Raw genomic sequence first — 24273 nt, 5'->3', positions numbered from 1 at the left:
CTTTTATGATCACATTTTGCACGGCGTCCGTCCGTCTGTCCATCCATAAACTTTTTAACATTTTCGACTTCTTTTCCAGAACTGTTGAACCACTTTCAATTAAATATTCTCCTTCAAAGAGAAGATAATCAAGGAAAGACAAAAATAGGGCGGGATCTTTTAAAAATCTTTCAAAAACAACTTTTTATGGGATAGAGTTTTTTTTGTCTGTCCGTTTGTCTGTTTATCTCTAGCAAAAACTTTAACATTGACCACAGCTTCTGAATGAACTCGTAACAATAGGGCTTTTATGTTTTACAAGCGCGTTTTTATGGTAAGAACTTTCCAGTGTTCCAAAAGGTTTTACTTTGTGGCCTTAATTCTGCTGCTATCCGAAGGTATCGATGTTTCACAAACAGATTTACATTTTATCTTCGAGAAAATTAAAGGATTTATTCCAACCTTACAGAGAAACAGCAGTAATTGAGATAATGGTCGCCTCCAAGCATAAAGGGAAGGACGACCCAAAATATTTTACATGATAAATGATAGGATTGATTACATGATAAAGATTTGTCATACTATTCTGTTGGTATACGGCCTAGATAAGCTTCAGTACTAATTTGAAAGCGTTAAAAATTGAAATCCCCGTTATCTATAGGGGTTGCCATGATGAGGAACTCTTTTGTATTCAAGATCACAAAAATCAATATTTTTGACGTCACACCGTCTGTTCCGGTTTTGATGACATTCTAAGATGATCAAAGATATGCATGTGGTAGATTTTTCGAATAAATAGGTTGGTGCCTACCTGTCAAGCAGTCAATTACATTAATGCGAAGGGGAGATGTGAAAAAAGTTTTTTTTTTTTCAAAATTCCAGACCCAACTTAGTCATTTGAAATAAAAGACTGTAAACTGTGGATCCATCTTTTGCTTAATGACAAGTTGAGGTTCGAGGCATTTGTATGAAGAAATGTGCCTGGTCTGCGACTCTACTAAACGTCTTCTTTTCTTAATTTCTTCTTGCGACAGAACGGGCTCAAATATGTACAGCTCCAAACTTAATTGTTCGTGACTTATCATGTTTGCAGTGCTGCTGATGAACTAAACCGGAACCGACGGTGTGACGTCATAAATTAAACTTCCATGGCCGCTCTCTTAGCGGCGGGTAAAATATGATATATTACTATTGATTTATTTGTTAAGCAAGGATTTCTGTTGCTAAAGACTGTCATTTACGGTATCAGTAAGTAATACTTTATGAAAGGTGAATATAACAAACAGTGATCAATCTCATAACTCCTATAAGCAATACAAAACAGATAGTTGGGCAAACACAGACCCCTGGACACACCAGAGGTGGGATCAGGTCCCTAGGAGGAGTAAGCATCCCCTGTCGACCGGTCACACCCGCCGTGAGCCCTATATCCTCATCAGGTAAACGGAGTTGTCCGTAGTCAAAATCAGTGACCCAAAGATAGGTTGTATTGACGAACTGAATCGTTATAACGACCATAGAATTTTCGAAACGCTGACTTCAATCGAGACTGTGAAAACCCCTGTACCATCAACTTGTTTGTTAGTAGCTTAACTCGATTCAAAGCTGACGATACGCAGAACACGCTTTTGCGTATCGAATCAGTTGAGAAATGTAAACACCGTATGCAGGTGATAATTGAATATTGCTACATAAATATGTGAATTTGACGATGGAGAAGGTGAAATCATTGCGTTTGTCATACAGCTGAGTTGTCAGTTTGCCGTTAATTTTTACTTCCAATAAAATATTTAAGTATGAAGCAGACGTGGACGACTCTGTGTTGTCTTTTATTTCGAGCTCACCGGGATATATCGAATCGACACATGAATGAGTTATTATTGTTAATAGACAAAACGTCGTCAATATATCGAAATGTCGAACTGAAGGCCACAGCAAGAGATTTTTTCTTCTCAAGTAGAAGTTTTGAATAAATTTTGCTTAATATGAATATAGAAACAGGTCAGCTAACAAAGGAGCGCAATTCGTACCCATGGGAGTTCCAACAGACTGTTGGAAGACATTATCACCAACGACCACGAAGATATTGTCAATGAGGAACTGTAGCATATCTTTAATTTCAATTTCAGAGTACTTGTGCGTGGAATCAGAGTGGTGTTTAACAAAGTAAGTTTTTGGATTAGTGATCACTAGATATGAATATTTCCGTTTTCCAAATTTGTTGAAGAAGCAACTGTATGTTATTTCAAAACGTCTAGTCTTTAATTTATCGTGAGGAATGCTCGTGTAAAGTATTGAAAAGTCATAGGTTTTAATGCTATTGATTTGGGAAAAGTTTTGCGATTTCAAGTTTACTGCAAGTTCTTTAGAATATTTTAGAATCCACATTTGATTAACACCACTTCTGGCATCTGTAGTAGCACAGTAAATTTGGAGATTCTCCTTCACAGCTATTAATATTTTCGTGAGGAGCAAAGATAGGGGCTTGGTAGAGCACTTACTGGATCCAGCAATGTATCTTTGTTTGTAAGGGCTTTTATGTAGTTTAGGAATCCAGTATACATGTAGGTATGGTAAGTTGGTAACTCATATTCATTCGACCCATTGACTGGAATATTAAATGTGTCTAAAACTGAAGCATGGTTTCGAAAAATTTCATCTTTTGAAAAAGCAGTTGGAGTATAAGTACGATTACCAAAAGTGGAATTAATGCCAAGTTCGTTTAAAATACATTTGGAATAACGAGCCTTACAAACAAAGACAATGTTGTTACAAGCTTTGTCAGCTGGAACTAAAACATATTCCTCATATAACCAATCTACTTCTTTTATCACTTCTGGTTTACTAAACACAGAAGGATAAATGGTACGCACTTTTGTTTTGATATGTCTAATGCTGGAATTTAATTTTTCTCGCATGCTTTTAACCCATTCTGACAATGTATCAAATTCTTCTTTTTCATATGTAGCCCATCGTCTGGCATAATCTTCGACATAATTCATAATAGAGATAAAGTTCTATCGCCAATTGAAAGACCGAGGTTCTTTGTATTTAAGACCTTTTAGAATAAGTGATTTGAGGTCTTCATTATCAACTAAATCAACTTCACCAGTAATGACATGTCCAGCTGCTGGCGGCATGATTTGGAAGGAATGTCACCCATGACCTGTGATGGTTTAAAGAGCCTGTGATTAGCAACATCCATAATCACAGAGTTCAGTCTATATTCAGGTGTTGAAAACTCCAGGTATAGAATAGCTGTGGCTTCTTTAAATAACGTATGTAAAACTCTCAATGGAAGATAGTAAAGTTTTGTACGAATATGATGTGGACTTAATTGTCTGTTGACGTAAGGTAAAAGTTAATCAAACTTGACATCATCTTTTATATGAACGATGTCCATGACTGCGTTTCCGTCTTTGAGTATTTACGTTCACGTTATTTCCTTGTGGACTAATTAAATTTCCATATCATATACATTATCATTGCATCCATATGGAAATGCAGTACCTAGGGTCCTGATCCAGTGATCTTCTCGTTGTCTACAAAAAATGGTTCTTGATATTGGATTGTTTGTGTGATGGTAAATGTTTTCCAAAATCCTTACCCTCATGAACAAGATGGAGTGTTCCGGTGAATTAAAATGCTTGTAAAGAAGTTGGTTACCACCATTATTTATTAGAAATATGTGCCCTGATATTTTTTTATTAAGTGAACTCTTGGTTTCTCCCACATAAATTATGCCACATAGGTTACACTCAATAGCGTAGACAACGATAGAAGTCAAATTATCAAACGTTTTGGTACAGAAACTACGTCCAGTGAGATTACTACTAAATGAATTTCCAGTGATCAGTATATCACAAGTTTTACAATTTTTTACAGAACATTTTGAGATCGAGCACATAGGATCTGAAAAGGAATCATAAAAAATCTCCTAAAGCAACATAACAGTCTTTAATTTGGGTATAAGAATTTTGGTTTCTGTACTAAAGCTGACAATTTGATGATTGTACATCAGACAAATATTTGATATCTCGAAGTATAATCCGAGGGACACCTGTAGGAGCATGTGCCCCTTATAGACTCCACAGAGTGACACATTTTTATACTGGGCGACGTGTCAGCCAATATTGTTTCGTTATTGTGTATATTCATGAAGGAACATATATCGAGCGACAAGTATCCTCGGGGACAGACTGTCCACCAGCAGAGATACAAGCTCAATGGTTAACTTAAAGGTGAAGATAACGAACAGTGATTTCATATCTCCTAAAAGCAATACAAAAAGAGCGTTGGACAAATACGGATCCCTGGACACATTAGAGGGTGGATCAGGTCCCTAGGAGAAGTAAGCATCCCTCTGTCGACTGATCACACCCGCCATGAGCCTTATAGCTTGATCAAGTAAATTGAGTTATCCGTAGTCAAAATCAGAGTGCTACGAACCATATAACATTCTGTATAAAACATGATCCAACGATAGGTTGTACTGGCAAACTCGATCGTTATTACGACCAAAACATTTGCCAAATGCTGACTTTAAACGAGACTGTTGATCCCCTGTACCATCAACTTTTTTCAGTAGCCTGTCTGGATTTAAAAACTGACGATACGCAGAACAAGCTCTTGCGTATCAAATCAGTTGAGAGATAGAAACACCATATGCAGGTGATAATTGAATATTGCTACATTGATATAGAAAGTTGACCATGGAGAAGCTGAAATCACCCTGTTTGTCATTAGGTTGAGTTGTTAGTTTGCCGTTAAATTTATTTTCAATAAAATATATAAGTATGAAGCAGAAGTGTAATTATATAATGATAATAATATTCAATAAATGTAATTATTTACATAATTGTTGTTTTATGCTTCTTCATGCTGTAAAATCTAACCGCAGCTCTATTTTTGCTGAGTAATGATCAATTAAATCAACACCAGTGTAGTCGATGAAAAACGTCATATTGAAAATGACGAAAATTAAGAAAAATATATAAACCTTAAAGAGGTTCGCACCTGGCATTTGGAGTAATGTCAATTTTTTGGGAAGTGTATTTTGATTTCTACACAGAAGGAGAATTAGGAAATTAAAAAGAAAAACTGGGTCGCAACGCTTGTTATTGAGCTTTAGTGTTCTAAATATGACCTTTTTACACTTAAAATTTATTCAATTAAACTTGATTTTTCTGTTAGTGTCAACACAGCATATGCAACAAAAATCAATCATTACATAAAATAGATACATGATCATGTCTTCCAACACTTCAGATGAAAAAAGAAATTAATACTCGTAAAGGAAATAAATAATGACCTTTTTGCACTTGATATACGAAAAACTTCATGATATCAAAATTGAGAGTTTAAAAGGACATATTAGGAGTAATGTCAATTTCTAAAATTTTACATAATTTTCAAGGTCTGGTAATCCAATTTAAAATGGAACTTTAAAAAGTGGGGGTTGGAGATCAAATTTTTGAATTATTGGCAAAAATCTTGAATTTTTATATAAAATTTCGAGTAAATTAATTAGAACTCTTTGAGGAATCGGTGTTCTGTTTGGAAAAATATATCAACCAAATTAATAAATTACAACATTTGAACTAGTTCCAAGTCTCAACTACCTGTATCATGAATTATAAAACTGAAATACACGTTTAGGGGTATAAAAAATAGACAATACATTGGATGAAACAGAAACTGTAATATCACGCAGAATTAGAACTTGTTGATTAGTGAATAATTCCGCCACAAAATATAGTCCCTGTCAAAGCCTTCCAAAATTTGAATTGACACAAAAAATTTCAACTGGATAGGGTTCAGCAATAGATGTGTAATGTATTTGCAACAATGGGATCAGTATTGAACCAGTAAATACTTAGTTATATCATCCTGCGCAGTTGTAAACAAAAGCTCAGGAACTAACTTCCTTAATAGGGAATAAGACTAACAGCTAATCACACAATACAAAATGGTGTTTCAATATGCTTAAACCCTAAAATTACAGATATTCAATATATATGCACAAAAATATAAACTACATTAAGTATACAAGAAACAGATGGCACATGCTACCAACTGTGAACTGCCAAACCCATTTTAACAAACCGCTGTAAAACACAATTTCCTTCTACTGGTTATTTCAGATAAAACCGAACAGTGCAGTAATCGGTATCGCCACACTCTAGCAACTTGATGATAATAATTCTGCCAAAAAATGAAATTACTTCCTTATCACATATTTTGAAAATACAAAAAATGTACACTCTATACCAACTGTTCGAATAATTTCCGGCCTCAAAAATATCGATAATTAACTCATTCATATAAAAGACTTATCAAAACATCTACATGCACAGAACAAAGAGGGGGAAAAAGAGAAAAGATTCGTGGCAGAATCACAATCTTCTTGGTAGTCTAATTGCATTTTTTTTTTTAAATCTGGTAATTCACGAATTCCATGAACACAGGTTGCTGGGATACTGAATTTGTTTCAATTTCAAAAATGAAAATAATAATAATAAAATTTATATAGCGCCTAATATCAAACAAAATACTCTAAGGCGCTTTACAAGGGTAAGAAGGGGAATAAAACAATAAAAATAATGCGTTTTTAATGTCGAGTACTATGCTAAGTATTAAAAATCAAGGAAATAAAACATTATTATAATTTACAAAGGTTATTAGCAAAAACTTTGAATGTGGGATAATAATATCGAAGAAATCTTTGAAAAATTTAAAGAATAATTGTTCTTATGTCTCAGTAACTTGTAGAAACCATTTGGGATTCCATATATTACATGGGTCTCTTTCATAACTGCACACATATTTATGTATGTCGCTCTAATACGCATTTTCCCCTATCAACAAGTGTCTTGGAGGTTTGAAATATTCGAATAAGCAAGCCAGTCCTTCTGTATTTCGTTTCTTAGATTTTCCCAAAACGCAGCATATCCAGAAGAATCATCCGGGTACTCCAAATAAAACCCCTTCTTGATGAAATATCTCGCTTTCCTTGGAAACGTAGACTGATAAACATCTGGCATCAAAACTACGTACACAAAATTCAACATCTTCCTCGCTTCGACCCCTTCCACTCGGGCCATATTTAACTCGTAGTCCTGCCAACTGGACTTCAAATAATTTTTTGACACTATACATATTGTCCGTTTACTTCGGCTAATGTAATCCATTATGTTTGTTGCGTGGTCACCACACGGTTCCATGTCTCTATGCATTATTGCCAATCGTATGTTGGACTGTTCCTCTAGATTAGGTATCATTTCGTTTTTCACGAACGATACGTCTTTAAGTGAGTATGAAACGTAGGCATCATAATCAAATCCGCCATTGGACGTGGCCTGTAGCCTGTGGTAGCCGCGAAGTTTTTTCTTGGCAATATATCTCAAATAGCGTATTTTCCATCGGTTTTTGTAAACCAGATAGCTGGCGGTCAAGCTTATGACTAAAGTGCCAGCAACACAACCAACTATATACCACAAGAGAAAAGATTCACACTTCGTTGCAAGTTTATTTACAGATTGTTCAAGGGACGTGGAATCTTCCAAGCATGTGTAGTTGTCGAAGTTGGTAAAATGAGACTTGTATGAAGTTAGCCATGTTAAAAATTTAAGGTTTTCACAAGTGCAAGACAGTTGATTGTTTTCCAAATTCACCTTTAGATGATGATTACCATTATTAAACAGGACTTCCAGATTTTTCATTTCTGTGGATTCGAAGCATGTTAGGCGATTATTGGACAGGTCCAAATTTGTTAGGTTCTTCATGTGGCCAATAGTAACTGTCCATTTGATGAGTCTGTTTCTACGAAGTATTAGATGCTTTATGTTTGAGGCGTTTTGCAGCGCTTTGGGGTGTAGAAATGCAATGTCATTGTTTGATAAATCTAGATACTCCAAGCGTAATTGATTTCTGAATGTTAAACCTTCTTGATCTAGAGATAAACTTTTGCCAAGAAAATTGTCAGCTAACTTCAATGTTTTTACATTAGTGAAAGAAGTAAAGAATTCGGTTGAAACGTTGCTACAAAAGTTTTGAGAAAAATCCACGGTTATGAGAGTTTCAAATCCATGCAGAGGTCCATTCCATTTGTACCATATATTGTTTTGCAAGTAGAGATATTTCAAAGACGTAGTGTTAATTCCAAACGCCCCTAAATGACCGTATAAACGGCTTGAATCCCAATGAACTCTTTCAAGTTTCGGTGATAAGTAAAAGGTAATGCGAGCTTTTGATTTCATCTGCAGTTTTTCGTCCTCCGAAAGGGGATGTGAAACGTATGCTGCTGAGCAAGAACACAGGTCTGGATTTTCGTTGCAGTTTTCAATTAATTTATCCACGAGACTATGTGGGTTTAATTGGTAGCTGAGGTTTAATTCTTTCAAGCTTGGAAGCATTTGATATTCAAATGAATACATCCCCGCTGAAAATCTGTTACTTGCCAATGAGAGTTTCTCAATCGTTTTTGGAAGTCCTTTTAAGACCCCTCTTTCCATCCATTCTAGTCGGTTTCCAGCTAAATCCAGTTCTTTGATAGAAGTGTTGGCGAGTTGCAACAGGTGATTACGACAAAGCATTGTTCCGGGTCCTGTGAAGCATCGAATATTGTCCAAATGCAATTTTTCAATCTTGGTATTTTTTTAGATTAAATGTTATGTTTTGTACGCCTTGAAATCCTATTTCTGAATTATAAGAGAGAAACAGCTCCGTCAAATTCTGAAACAAACTAAAGGACCCATTGTCAATGTATTTAATCTTGCATGACGAAAGGTCTAAAACCTTCAAATGGTGTAAATTCTCAAATGTTAGTTTTGTAACCTGTCTCATGTAGCAATATCCTTTCACTCCAGATAGATCCAGTGTATGCAATTTTTTTAACTGAGAAAATTTCCCCCCAAATTTCGTAATGTTTGGAGAGTCAATTCGTAGTATTTCTAACGCTTTCAACTCAGAAAATACGGTGTCGTTTATGTATCCGTTTTGCGAATTGTGCTTAATATTCAATTCACGCAGTGACGTCAATGGAGAAAATAGACCTTCAAAGTAATTTTCATCGGACAGTTGGATCTCGTTCTCTTCTAGATTCAGATAAATTAAGTTAATCAAACACTGCAATGAATGTTTTGCGATATTTGCGATGGCATTTTTCGATAAATCCATTTCTATGATTTTATGCGGAGAAATTTTTCCATTAGTTAGATCATGCTCAGTTGAAGAATGACAAAAATTTGGAATATCGTATAAGCCGAGCCTGGAACAATTTACAATCACATCCTTTCTTTCCTTTAAGGTGTACTTACACTTTGAGTGCATGGGAAGTTCTACGGTGTTGATTTGCACAAAAGGTATAAACAGTAGTCCTAGTAAGAGTTCCATTTTCAAACAAGATAATGTTTTTGGTGACTGACACAATGATGTAAACAGGGAAATAAAAACCGGAATCAGGTCGGTTTTCCCAGGATTGTTTTTTTCTGTTTCTTTTAATGTAGCTTAGCACTTCCCTATCAAGACTACAATAAAACAATAATTATGAGGTTTAAAAGTACCTGTCATAAACGTATTTATAAAGACGGAAGTTTTACGAATCATTATTTTAATTGATTGTTACAAATGGTGCTGAATGTACAAGTCTCAATAAACATACCTGCGATGTTGCCGTGAATACAGCTGACTGTTCTTGCAGTATCAAATCATTCTGGAAGTTAAAATCTTACTTCCTTTCTTAAGTAGGTACAATGTAAAGCTCTGCAGAATGGCACCTCTCAGGGGGAAAAAACCCTTATCTGTCCCATTTTGCTATCAGAGAATTACATTGATAGTGTTGTAGCTTGAACAAAGTCAATATTATATGACAACTGATCGTTGATATATAAAATTATATCTTAAAACATTTCATAAAGTTGATATGGCAATTTTCTATAATGATTGTGCGTGTTTCGTTATTCCCTCTTCAAAGTAGTGTTTTCTACAATCAGAGCAGGTTCCAACAGGATGTTTAATTATCAGTATATATCATATTGCGTGTAACCAAATTAATTTGAAATGGGAAGTTTAATAAATCAATATTTGTATATAATATAATATTACCTTCCATACCAGATTCCACACTCACTCCGAGTAGCTCTGGTGGGTACATGGGATGGAAAAGACACCCATCCACTTAAGAGCGCTATGGTTGACCCAATTGTTACGCTAAACGGAACAACCAATTGCACTCTTCGACCTTGACTACTCTCCATATTTGGTAATGATTACATGGATAGGTGGTACTAAAAACCCGGATCGAACTAGTTTGCAACAAACATGAATCCATTGTTCCAGATGAAAGCAATGTCAATTTCAATAGAAATATAAGAGAAAAGATTCATTGAATGTAAATATAAATACACGAAAGAGCATTTAGAGCTCAAAATGCGCAAACAATACATGCATCATGCTAGTACATCATTGAAAAAAGTTTGTTAAAATTTATGTCCACATACTGAAGGCATTGAAAACAATCAATTACATTTACTCAGCCTTAGGTGACAGTCTATATCGATTTTAGGTGAGCTGTTTGTAAAGACTAAAACCAGATCCGGACTGGTAGGCTACCCTGAATTGACCCTTTCTGGCACTTTAGTTGGTGAGGTCTCTTATCTGAGTGAAACAGTGCTGAATGGGACGTGAAACAACAACAAAGACAAGAAAGATAAACGCTTGCAGACTTAAAACATGTTCAACCAGTTGGATATTTATTCGACCTTTACATCATCTTGTTTGACAACAGCCATTTCTGGGGTACTGACTAAAACCCGGTCTCGGTCCCGGTCTTCGGTCTCGGTCCCGTGACTAAAACCCGGTCTTCGGTCCCGGTCCCAGATACTTTTATTCGATAAAAACAGAATATATCAGGATATTTGAGCCCCATTTCTCAATAACTTAGGTATGACATCTCATGCCTGCATTCTGATAGTAAATTGATCATATTATTTTCTTCTTTCGTAAAATATTATATGAAAACTCCGGGACCGGTGGGACCGAGAAATAAAAACAATGCTAAAAGCCGGTCCCGGTCTCGACATTTTCCCTCAATAGCCGCTTTAATCTACATTTTCATAAAAAAGATAAGGACGTGATACTCAATGGCATCCCTTTGTATACACATATTTCTGATTTATTGTGTGTATAGGTATTTTATTCCAATATTCTTTATACATGTACTTATGTCAGAATCGAACTCAACTACATGTTCGTGACATTTTGTCCCAAATGATCGCGTTACACTACCTTTTCATAAAAAGATAAGGATGTAGAAGGGAAATAATATACATGTACTTATCCTGGTGTATTTGTTTGTAATTTACAGTTAGTTTATTTGTTCATTTATTTTATTTCTTCTATTCCTGTCAAAATCAGTTTTCAAAGATTCATGTTTTGTATTCCGAACCCGATCTCTTTATATGAGTATAGTTGTATATGACCAATAAATAATAACTATAAAATATTTCTTCCTTTCTTATTTGATACTTAGTTTTCTTTCTTTTTTCAGTTGTGGTTCTTTTAGATACAATGCTTAAAAAAAATCCACCTAATATATTTATAGTATCTATAAAAGTGTGTCATATAATAGAGCACATGTATGGAGCGCCAAATTAACATAAACTCAAATAATTAAAGATATCTCCAATTATTTGAGTTTATGTTAATTTGGCGCTCCATACACATGCTCACCAAAAATTCTCAGATTCTGTATACTTATACAGAAGATACCCTCTGACTTTAGATGATCTTCAAATAATCTATGGTATGTTTTTACTGTAATATTATGTGGTAACTATATTTATTGTGAATAGTTATATACGTATATGTATAAACATATATGTATTAATTGTGCTGCACAAAAAACTGTTGGTTTCCTATTTTCAAAATATCTTATATTTCAAAGTGCATAAAGAACAAGGGACGTTATTGGCCAAAATTGGCCGCGCTTCAAAAACCGATCATATTTTGCAGGTAGAAAGGTGATAATTTTCTCGTTTCATTCATATATAACAAGTACCATTTACTTGTTGCTGATATTGAGAAAATAACGTTACAATATTGCATTGTTAACTCTGACGCTATCTCCCGACGGTCGTTTTTCGGAACGACGTCATCGACCTTATAGGATTTACAGTCCCCTGATTCTTCTAGAATATTTTTTCTAAAAGTTACAATTTTAACTTTTTATATAAAAATACTCATTGAGATCAAAGACAATTGAAAACTGGCATGCTATGGAAAATACATAATTCATTTACATGTAACTTTATCGTGGTCATAGACATTTTGCGGAAGAATCTTGTGTTAATTAGAGTGAGGAAAATAATGCGTGTATTTGTCAGAAATTGTTCAGTAGAACGCAATCATATTTTCGAAGGTGCTGTTCGATGTCCTCCTATTCAAATGAAATATGAAAAATAAAATGGCTTTTGAATTTTCTTTTTCCTGGTTTTGTTTTTTTTGGTCATAAATATTAACACTTTGATTAAAAACGTCGATTGAGTCGGATAAAATTACTTGTTATGCCATGTACACCAAGGACTATATAACAGGTCTGCTTACATGTGTATGCAATATACATTAACAAAAACCCGGGGTTGTTGACAAGAGTGCACATTAATTTTGTTTCGCTATCAACAACAATTATTCATCATGTTTCAATAATCATAATAAAATTTAAGGAGAATGTTTGCTTTGTTTTTTTTCCATTTCACTAATAAACATAATTTTTTAAAGTACCTCATACATCGTACATTCTGGACTCATATTTTGCACGTGCACTCTAATTTGTATTGTTCTAATATTTACATAGAGGCTTTTCTTCCCTGATTAAAACAACTAATATAACATCATAATTTAACAAATTAATGCGATTCTAACGATACACTCGTAAATGAGAGAGAGAGAGAGAGAGAGAGAGAGAGAGAGAGAGAGAGAGAGAGAGAGAGAGAGAGAGAGAATAGTAACCCGCGTATACATGTACATATACAGAGACCCGGTTCGGAATACACCAACATTGAATTTGAAAATTTTATCAATCGTGTGGTCAGGTTTTTGACCTAAATGGAAAAAAAGAAGAAGACTTAATTTTGTAAATACTATATCCAACAGTAAATTACAAACAAATACACCAGGATAAGTACATATATAATATTTCTCTTCTACATCTTTATCTTTTTATGAAAATGTAATGTAACGCGTTCATTTGGGAGAGAAAAAATCACGTAGTTGAGTTCGATTTTGACATAAAAAGGAAAATTGGAATAAAACACAAACATACAATAAATCAGAAACATACATGTGCATACAAGGGAATGTCATTGAATATAACACTCTTATCTTTTTCTCATAAAAAAGTAGATTAAAGCGGCTATTTAGAAAAATAAAAACCATCGAGACCGGGACCGGCTTTTAGCACTGTTTTTACTTCTCGGTCCCACCGGTCCCGGAGTTTTCACATATTATATTACGAAAGATGACAATAATATTATCAATCAACTATCAGAATGCAAACATGATATGTCATATCTAAATTAACGAGAAATTGAGGCTAAAATATTCTGATGTATTCTGTTTTTATCGAATAAAAAAATCTGGGACCGGGACCGAAGACCGGGTTTTAGTCACGGGACCGAGACCGAAGACCGGGACCGAGACCAGGTTTTAGTCAGTACCCATTTCTGGTCCCAAAACTTGAAAATCCCCCAATTTCTTCAAATGGAATGCGATATCATTTCCAACTGAAATTGTTAGGGAAAAAATCCATTTTTCTGTCGAATCCTAATTTGCAATATGAAGTCGAAGAATTGGTGAAACTTAACATGTGTTGTTTTTTTTAACTTTGTGAAAAATGCCTGCCTTCTAAACCAAGTATTTTTGGACAGTTTTCGAAATAAAATGCATGGGTCACAAGCGCCGACTAGGCTATTTACAGTGTACATGTACATATGTATATGCTATTTGATATACATGGGAGAACATTTGATCGGGATCGATGCATGCGGTTTATGCTTTGTAACGCAAAGTAGTTTAGAATGCTAATGATTTGATTGGGGTCCTGTGTTTTTGATATCGTAGGCAGTAGAGTAACTCATTAAAAATCAGAAGTTCTGTTCTCATTATTTATCATTTTTATGTACATGTACTTTGCTAACTTTAGAAAATTGTTCGTTGTAGCGGTTTATGGAAGGTTGTCTTACGGGTAGTATGAGTACGGATTGAAAACCAAACAGGCTTTAGAGCTACATGTAAATATTATAATTTGATATGTTGATACTATATTGTTTTTATTGAATTGTACTTTCTGGCTAGAAAGAATTTTTTTGTTCATTTATAGATTTCAAAGGCGCTTTTGACAATGTTTGGAGAACAAGTTTATGGCATAAATTATTGCCGTGCAACATAACAGGCAAATGAAAGGTGAATATAACGAACAGTATTAAGATTATTGTAAATATGTACAATGGATGCAAATCAATGAGGATACCAATAGGTATTAAAAGCAGAATTACAAAGAAATACGCACGTTAACTCTAGATTCCCGCCTACATTTCCAACCTGTATATCTTAAAAATCTTTGGAATTTTGCTAATAAGATTTTTTCAATGCAAAGTAGAATTCACCAGTAACTGATCAGTAACTTTAATACTAGTGTTAATTAATTAATTGTTCTTAATTACAACACCTTTTGATTAGGGGTAGAAAAATCTATTTCGTGAAATCAGGCTTTTTAAAAAACGCCATATATTTTAAAATGCTTATTGATATAAGTAGATAGCCATTTTAGTCAAATTACTTTTATTGAGTAAAATATGGTTAATCTTTATTTTCATTTTTCATAGGTTAAACTCATTTACAATTGATCAAAGAGTGGAAATGTCCACCGTGTTTTGGTATGTAAACATATCCCCCCCCCCCCCCCCCCCCCCCCCCCCCCCCGGTGAAACAACAAAAGATAATGGTATGAATTAGCTAAATGACATTTTAAAATACTTGTTAAACGAAATTTATGTTTCACTGAAGAGAAAGATGTTTTAGAAATATTTTCTGTTTTCCATCGATTTCTATAGTGATATATACATTATTTCAACCCAAATTATAGAGTTACCTCTCGTTGTTTTGTCAAATCAGTCAACTTTTATGAAAATCCATATAAATATCTATATTGACATAAAAGAATCATCTAAAAATGATAACTTTTTTAAGAACAGAAGGTAGGCGGTGAAACAATACTATCGTTCGCAGTTCTTTTTGGTCCGATCCAATATTATCAAAACTTTCATTATTTATCTTATCAGCTCGCATCCAAACAAATCTTAGATGGTACCTATCGAAACAAAATATGGATGAAAAATGCTAAAAGCATTATCAACGATTGGCTAAAGCAATATATGGATTGTCCAAAATGTACAAATCAGAAGATGGCTTGTAAATCATTTGAAATAAGAGGTAGGGGATCAATTCCAGCTGCAATGGCTGTCAGAATGTAATAATTGCAGCAAACGTGAAAACATTTTAGAAATTTTGAATTTAAATGTCAAAATATTGTCAAATACGGATATTTATGGAATGCATAGAATTGCAAGATTCAGAACGACAAATCACCGCTCACAAATAGAGACTGGGAAATGGTCTAGTATCCCCAGAGCAGATTGAACATACAAAGTGTAATTCTAAAATAGGCGAACTTCAGTGCCTTTTGCCATGTGAATACCGGTATTTAAAAGACTTTTGAAAATTGTACTTGCCGCAATAATTTCATCACAGACCAAATATTATGGAATCTCACTATTTATTATATTCTAATAATTTAAATTTGCTATATCAAATATAGCTAGGTTTATTGAAATTATAAATGCGATGGCCATCCCGCCTTCTTTGAGTCCGTAAAATTCACTATTATATATGCACCTCAACATGCATGTACATATCAGTATTGTTGTGACTATTTTTGTATTTCTCGATGTCATGTTTATTGACTTGTGAGAATGAATTGAATTGAGAAAATTGAGCTCTTGTTGCTCTCTGGGTGGTGACTACCTCGGTAATGTTCATTTCTTTTGAAAACATCGTGAACAATAACATACCGCAATACTTTGTTTACAAAACAAAAAATAAACTCTCTAAAATGGGCTTTTGTATAAATGTAGAATTGTGTGCCCTTTTCAACACATTAGACAATAGATTTAGATAAAAACAAAGTTTGGGAGAAAATCGTGAATTTAACGACGCTCCCCACGTAAATAACAATTTTTGCATTTTTATTCTCCCCAGGTAATCGTACGTTAAAAACAATTGGGCACCGGCAATCCAATCAAGAATTGTTGTTTTATAGGCGGCACAACATTGATCCCCGCAGAGAAAAATTTTGGGAGCTTTAACTTAAAATTGAGTCTTAAGGTTTTGATTAGACCAGTTTCAGTACTTGTGTTGACTCTATCGCACGTATGGGTCAAACACGATTTATCCGCTGCAATAGGGATTTATTAAAAACTTCCTTCTCTGTAATTTTCAAAAAATAGTTCATGGAAAGGTTAAGATAACGAACAGTGATCAATAGCATTACTCCTCTACATAAAGATCACCTGCAAAGTAAGAGTAGGACAAACACGGACATGTACACATGTATATATTCCGGGTAGTCGATGAAAATTCATTTTATTACTTGCAGCTAGACAAGACAAGAATTCAACGTTCCAAATCGCGTATGTATAATTGTTTCCGTGTTTCAGGCAATATGCGAACGAACAGCAGTTGTACAGAATCCCTTTAGCCTGTATGATTATTTCTAATATGGAGTCATATTCTTTATTTTCCTTGAGCCACAGGCTCATTCACAGGGGCTAAGCCCGTTTTGGGCCCGAACTCTGTGATACCATAAATATTTTTGGCATCACAGAGTTCTGGCCCAAAACGGGCTTAGCCCCTGTGAGCTCATTGGATATCATATGGATAAATACAATTATAAAACAAACAAAAATTGCATTATAAAGCGTGAGCAGACAACGATGTACAATTTAGATAAAACAAATGATATCACATCATATGAGAGTTTCGTAGCTTAGTTGCATACTGTAAAAAAAATTTCAACATAAATCAGTTCTTCAGTATTTTTAACACTGAGAAGTTTAATCAGTTTGTAAACACTGGGTTTTGAATAATAGAATTTCTTAACATATTTTTTTCTCAAATCATCATATAGAGAGCATTTTAAAATAAAGTGGAACTCATCCTCTACAGCATTTAGCTCACAAACAGTACATAACCGTCGTTCTCTGACTATATTATTATGTCTTCCAACTTCAACATTCAGTTGATGAGATGAAGTTCTAAAGCGAGTAATAAAAGATTTGAGCGCAGAGTCAATGGGTTTAGTCAAGTAAAACTGTGAACAAAAGTTATCAATCAAATGCTGATATAAATAACCTTTTGGTGAATTTGAAATGTTTTCTAAAATTGTTTGTAAACATCAATCACACGTTGTTCAAATAACTTGTAAGTAGTATTATTTACATATGAGACATTCCAAAGATAAGAAAAGCCTAGATTTGTCAATTCTCTTTGAATGTTTACAGAGTGCAACTATCATTACAGGAAACTCGCAGTCGACTGCAATTCATTTAATTGCTCGCAGCTAGACAAGACAAGAATTCAACGTTCCAAATCGCGTGTATATAATTGTTTCCGTGTTTCAGGCAATATGTGAACGAAGCGCAGTTTTACAGAATCACTTTAGTCTGTATGATCATTTCTGACATGGGAAGCATATTTGTTCTGCGTGTGTTATCAATATATGTAGCTATTTACACCGATATAATTGTTTGTCATGATACAAACATAAGCTGTGAAGTTTTGAAAAAAGGAAAGTTTGTGAAGGTAGATTGTTCTTCTCGTGGATTGACTACTGTACCAGATTTCTGTCAAAGTATCCAATTATCGACCAACACTACCACAAGAAAGATACGTCCAAATCAAATCTTGGAGCTGGACCTATCAAGAAATGACATCAGACATTACCACCACAACCCATTTCAATGTCTGCACAATTTGCAAGTTTTGAATTTAGAAAGAAATCGCATTAATCTTTCAAATAAAAATTATTTTGAGGGTTTATTTGCGCCATTGGTGTCACTGCGGAACTTGAATGTTAAACACAACTCCGAGGAGGGATTTATCAACGACACAGTGTTTGCCGAACTGAAAGAGTTACGAGTTCTTCGTATTGACACGCCCAGGGAAACTGTGTTCGGAAATCATTTCTTTCAGTTGAGGAAACTGCACACCTTGGATCTTTCTGGAATACAGGGGTACTGTTACATTAAACATATTGGGAAACAAACTTTTCGATACTTCCAATCTCTGCGGATTTTAGATGTTTCTGCATGCATGATTAAATATGTCGATAAAGGGGTGTTTGGTAATCTCAAACACTTAACAGAACTTTACCTTTCCCACAATAAAGAACTAGGATTTGAAAATCTACAAAACATAACATTTAACCTCACAAATACCAAAATAGAGAAACTGCACTTGGACTATATTAGGTGCTTCATGGGACCGGCAACGCGTCTCTGTCAGCATCATACAAAGTATTTGTCAGAAACTGCTTTAAAGGAGTTAAGTTTAGCTGGAAACAGGCTTGATTGGATGCAGAGAGGTGTATTGCAGGGTCTTCCTAAAAGTCTTCAAAAACTATCACTGGCAAGCAATAGACTCTCGCTCGGTGTGTATTCATTCGAATATCGATTATTGGGACGAATGAAGGAACTCAATGTAAGCTTTCAGGTAAACCCACCTAGTCTAACAAAGAAACTATTTCAGAATTGCTATGAAAGTTCTGACGTCTCCTCGTGCTCTCCATCTACAGAGGAGCAAGAGTCCATACAGATTTCAGATGAAGATGAACAGATGGATCTGGGAGAGAAGGAAAAACAGCCAGTTCTTATCTTCCAGCTACCACCCAAACTCCAGAGCTTGTACTGGTCTTCAAGCCGTCTGTTTGGAGATTTAGGCGAATTCGGGATAAATGCAATCTCCCTTAAAAATATATTTTTTCAAAACAACATTTGGTATGAATGGATTGGTCCAGTGCATGGAGTGGAAGCCATTGAGGAACTTGATTTATCTCAAAATTTTTGCTATAATATTTCAACAGAATTCCTTGTACACTTTTCTGGCGTAAAGACGTTAAAATTTAGAGACAACAACCTTGCGAAAAGTTTATCGTTGGATCATAACGGTTCAACATTCAGAAATCAGATATCTTTAGAGTTTTTAGATTTATCAAACAATGGTATAGAAAGCCTACCACAGCGGATATTTAAGAACGCTTCGAATATGATACAGTTGTTGCTAAAAACGAACCGACTATACAAGTGGGATGTTAAGATTAATCACATGAAAAAATTAACAGTTTTGGATCTTTCAGACAATCGACTCACAAGTTTTAGTTCTACAGACATGACACAATTAGAAAATCTTTTCCATCACAGCAACCTAACGGTGGACTTGACCAATAATCGCTTTTCATGCACATGCGAGAACATAGCAGTTTTGAACTGGCTTGTTGCTTTCGGTTCACATTTTAAAGGTATTGAAAATTATAATTGCTTGGATGATACCCTAAATTTTCACGACCTTCAGAAATCGGTTGATATCTTGACAGAAAAATGCAAATCGTACCTATTTTGGTATGTAATAGGTTGTTTTGGGTGCACTTTGATTGTTACAATCAGTGCATGTTATTTAATTTACAGAAACCGCTGGAGAATACGTTATATACGGTACATGGCAAACAAGAAATTTCGAGGTTATCATCGACTTCAGTCCAATTCCAGTGGCGAGTTCGAATTTGATGCTTACGTTTCATACTCCATTAATGATCTATCATTTGTGAAAAACGAGATGGTACAAAACCTGGAAGAACAGTCCGACATAAAACTTGCAATAATGCATAGAGATATGGAGCCTTGTGGTGCGCATGCATCTAATATAATGGATTTCATCAGTCGAAGTAAACGAACAATATGTGTTGTCTCGAAAAATTTCTTGGAATCCGAATGGCAGGATTACGAGTTGAATATGGCTAGGATGGAAGGCATAGAAGCGAGAAAAACGTTGAAGTTTGTGTTTTTAATTCTTATGCCAGATGTATGTCAGTCAAAGTATCCAAGAAAAGCTCGTGACTTCATTAAGAAAGGGTGTTATATAGAATACCCCGATCAGACTTTTGGACAAACAGTATTTTGGGAGAGTCTTAGAAAAGAAATCGAGAGAGATTTATCCTCAGTTCCATAGCATTGTTATTAAGACATATCCATAATGACATCAAATTTCACCGTAATTATTATTTTGAAAGTGAATTTCGTAACTATCAGCTGATTTGGTGATGTCTGGAGGGGTGGGGTGAGATACAATTAGAACATTTTATTGATGTAGTTATGAGTTTAGCTGCGTTATTGATTTAACACACTTCCTGTTCTTGCTATTTGACCCCTTCACTATAATTATACTTTGCGCCGTTGATCCGAACAGTTAAGTATCTGGGAAAATATCAAGGAAGCTATTCGGTAATATCAAATACTCACGTTGTAACTAATTCACAATAAGAATACAGTATGATATTTGATCTGAACGTATTTTATTATATATAAAATATACAAAAGGATCAGAAGCAAGTTGGTACAACTTACGAGTTCTTCTCCTTAACAGTATGAGATAAGACCTGTAGTCATAACCTCCAACTATATTTGAGAACATCTTAGTTTTTGTCTTTGAATAATCTCAGAAACTACAGAGGATCGAAAGAAAACCTTGTAGCTAACTAGAGCTAAAAGTTCAAGTGAGTTTTTCTGATCACATTTTGTCCATCTGTAAAATTTTAACATTTTCGACTTCTCTAGAACCACAGGGTTAATTTCAAACAAATTTGTACAATAGGGGATTAAAGTTTTGCATGAGGATATATTTAAACTTCTTAAACAATTTTCTCAAGAACAGCAGGACATGATTTGTCCTATTCTATGCGAGCTTCAATAGGTATTGCAGATTCATGAGTTTGTTGAAATTGTGGCCCCCGAAAGTAGGATGGGACAACAATATTGGATTAACATTTTACATGGGAATATATATAGAAACATATTTTTAAAAATTCATCTCAATAACAGCAAGGCTATAATTATTTCTATTAAGGTGCAAGCATCACCAGGTATTGTAGATTCAAGTTTATTCAAATTATGACCCCGGGGGTACATGTAGGTTGGGGTCACAATAGGAGATCAAAGTTTTACATACGAATTTTTGCATGAGAAACATTTTTAGAATCTTCATCTCAAAACCAGCAGGGTCACGATCAGTCATATTAATATGTAAGAGTTTACAGGTAGTTCAAATTCAATTTTGTTCACATCAGGGGCCCTAGGGTTAGGGTGGGACCGCAATGTGAAATTGAATTTTTATATTAAAGCAATTTCTTTTCAAAAGTAGCTGCTTAGTAAGTTGTTTTAAAAATCATACAGAGTAAATAATTTTGTATTACAAATGTTCATCTTTCAATCCTCTAATTACTTCAATATAACCGCCATGTTGTCAGTCTTTCCAAACGTAATTCGTATTCTGCAATTTCATTGGCTAATATGCTTAATCCTGTCTTATCCAATTGAGCGTTTATCTTTAGTACCTCATTGTTTTGTCAGTCGTATATAAGGAGCTGCAAAATCAAATTTAATTACTCTGCTACGGGTCAAGAATTGTAAGGTTCGTTCCACAAGAACTCCGTGTTCGTTTCTTTGTTTACAATGTAGATCGATTTACCCATAGTAGATTAATATTTAGGTTCAGGGTAAAATTACCACATTCTACTTCTTTTTGGGGATATATCTACACTTGGGTATCCTGGTATCTATTATTAGAATTTAGCTACGTATCGGGTGTGTGGAAGTCCGTTAGAGCAATATAGAAATAATTTTCATTCCTTCTTCAATATAATTTGTTTTTCATATATCTAGTTATCTGATTATTTTCAAGTTGGATAATTGCAGTTGTCATATTTTTGGAAAACCTATTTGTTATCAACTAGCCTAATATCATTTTTATTTTTGTCATAATAAATTCATAAACTTTACAATTGATATATATGTAATTGCATGCATATGTCTTGCATGCAATTATATATCATTAGTGCTTTGTGCTTTTTTTTAATGCTATATAGTCGGTTAAAGAGCTCTTAGCTCATGTTTATTGTTTACCTGTATATAGTTCCGACTTTAAATAAAAATTACTTACTTACTTACAAGTCTTTTCATTTCAAAACACGGTGTTGATCACAATATAGGAAGCACTAAAGAACCTGGGTATACATTGCAACCAGTGTGGTTTATATTTTCAATAATTTATCAAGTCTTTCCAATCCCAAATACTAACCATAGCTATTTGAATAAATACAGATAAGTTAGAAATTTTACATAATATGTACTTTGGGAAAGGTCTGGCTTATGCTAGTCCTTATATAAACTGGTTCCCGTTGCATTTTTGTGTGACCAGCATTTTCATTAAATTCCGGCCTTCCCGTTACACTATCATTCTATCTACTTATTCATTCCCTTCTTATAGAGATACTTTACATGAATACCAACAAAACTATAATGTTATTCTAAACACGAGAAAATTCACGTAGAAAACAGTGAAAATTATGGTAAAAACGTGTTTTGAAGGAAGAGGTTGTTTTTAGAGAAAAACAAACAAAATAGCAAGGAAAAATTGTTTGCTGGTACACTCAATATTGTATAGATGTACATACTAAATATTACTCTGAAAGACATGACCAGTCCTGCTATTACTAGCCCGATTAAGGACAATGCTGGAAAAAAAATGTGTTATAACGCAAAGTAAAATGGCATATGAACGCAAAATAGATGGAGTTATAACGCAAAAAATGGCGTTAAAATGCGGGAAAAGGCGTAATAACGCTAAGTAAAGGCGTTAAAAAACGCTTTTCAAAAAAAAAAAAAAAATCATCACAATAACGCGCGATTCAAAAGGAGTAATAACATAAAAAATTTCAAAATTCACACTGGATCTTTTATATTTCTTTTGAAAATGACACTGCTTTCATCATACAATAACGCCATTCAAAAAGCATTATAATGCAAAGTGAAAAGCTTTTATGGCGCTATTGCTATTCAAAAGGCATTCTAATGCGAAGTGAAAAGACGCAAAAAAAAAAAAAAGCGTTATAACTTTAATTGATTGATTAAATATTGATTAACGTCCCTCTCGAGAATATTTCACTCATATGGATACGTCACCACTGCCGGTGAAGGGCTGCAAAAATTTAGGCCTATGCTCGGCGCTTATGGCCTTTGAGCAGGGAGAGATCTTTATCGTGCCACACCTGCTTTGACACGGGATCTCAGTTTTTGCGGTCTCGTCCGAAGGACCGCCCAATTTAGTCGCCTTCTACGACAAGCAAGGTATTCTTACTACCAATACTTACCCGGATCCCCACGGAACGCTTTAACTTTAAAACGAATCATGGCATTTTCCCCTTGCTCAGAGTGGTCCTAATCGGCTTTCGTGTGCTATATACCAAATGTACATAAAGGTTGCAGCAAAACACAAACAGTCCCACGGATATCCAATTTAGAATAGGTCCTCAGTACCCCTTGCTTGTCGTAAGATGTACTAAATGGGGCGGTCCCATTCGGCTAACCTCGGAATATTCGCACCTCATACTAATGTTTGATGTACGCTGCGCAATCAGTCGAAGTTGGCCGAGTGGGGGCGGTTCTTCGGATGAAACCGCAAAATCCGATGCCCCGTGCCACAGTAGATGTGGCACGATAAAGGTCTCCCCCGGCTCAAAGCGTCGACTCATGGGCCTAAATATTGCAGCCCTTCACCGGCAATGGTGACGTCCCCATACGAGTGAAAAATTCTCGAGCGGGACGTTAAACAATATATACAAGCAACCAAAAAGTTCTTTTGATCATATTTATGCTGGAGACATCGTGTGTTATATCCTCCTAACAATGTCAGATACAGATTGTCATCACTCATTTCATAGCCTTTCAGAATAATAGCAGCACCAATTGCAAACTTATTGATGACTTTATCAAGAAAATCACAAGGGGGTGTGCATTGAGACCAGTTTATTACAGCACAGTTGAAACGGATCGTTCAAGTCTTTCCCACATTGAATGCATTTTCTGTTGGATATTCAAAGAACATTGCGCACTTCATCAACTGATGATGAGT

The 24273-nt window shown here is 34.8% G+C and overlaps 1 protein-coding gene and 1 pseudogene across 1 annotated transcript; one reads left to right on the top strand and one right to left on the bottom strand.

The window, feature by feature from the left end:
- Positions 1-5091: 5091 nt before the first annotated feature.
- LOC125676972 (toll-like receptor 4) lies at positions 5092-9903 on the bottom strand (annotated as a pseudogene).
- Positions 9904-17661: 7758 nt separating this feature from the next.
- Positions 17662-22306, top strand: LOC125676971 (toll-like receptor 4). The gene has a single exon (XM_048914861.2). It carries the CDS (start codon positions 17761-17763, stop codon positions 20314-20316), a length of 2556 nt encoding a protein of 851 aa, XP_048770818.2. The 5' UTR covers positions 17662-17760; the 3' UTR covers positions 20317-22306.
- The last annotated feature ends 1967 nt before the right edge of the window (positions 22307-24273 follow it).

Source organism: Ostrea edulis, chromosome 3, assembly GCF_947568905.1.
Source record: "Ostrea edulis chromosome 3, xbOstEdul1.1, whole genome shotgun sequence".
Classification (NCBI taxonomy): Eukaryota; Metazoa; Mollusca; class Bivalvia; order Ostreida; family Ostreidae; genus Ostrea; species Ostrea edulis.
The sequence above is the reverse complement of the archived record's forward strand: the minus strand, read 5'-3'. Positions and strand labels throughout refer to the sequence as shown.

Excerpts from the sequence above, each read along its gene's own strand:
- LOC125676971 (XM_048914861.2), top strand. The coding sequence starts at position 17,761 with ATGATCATTTCTGACATGGGAAGCATATTTGTTCTGCGTGTGTTATCA.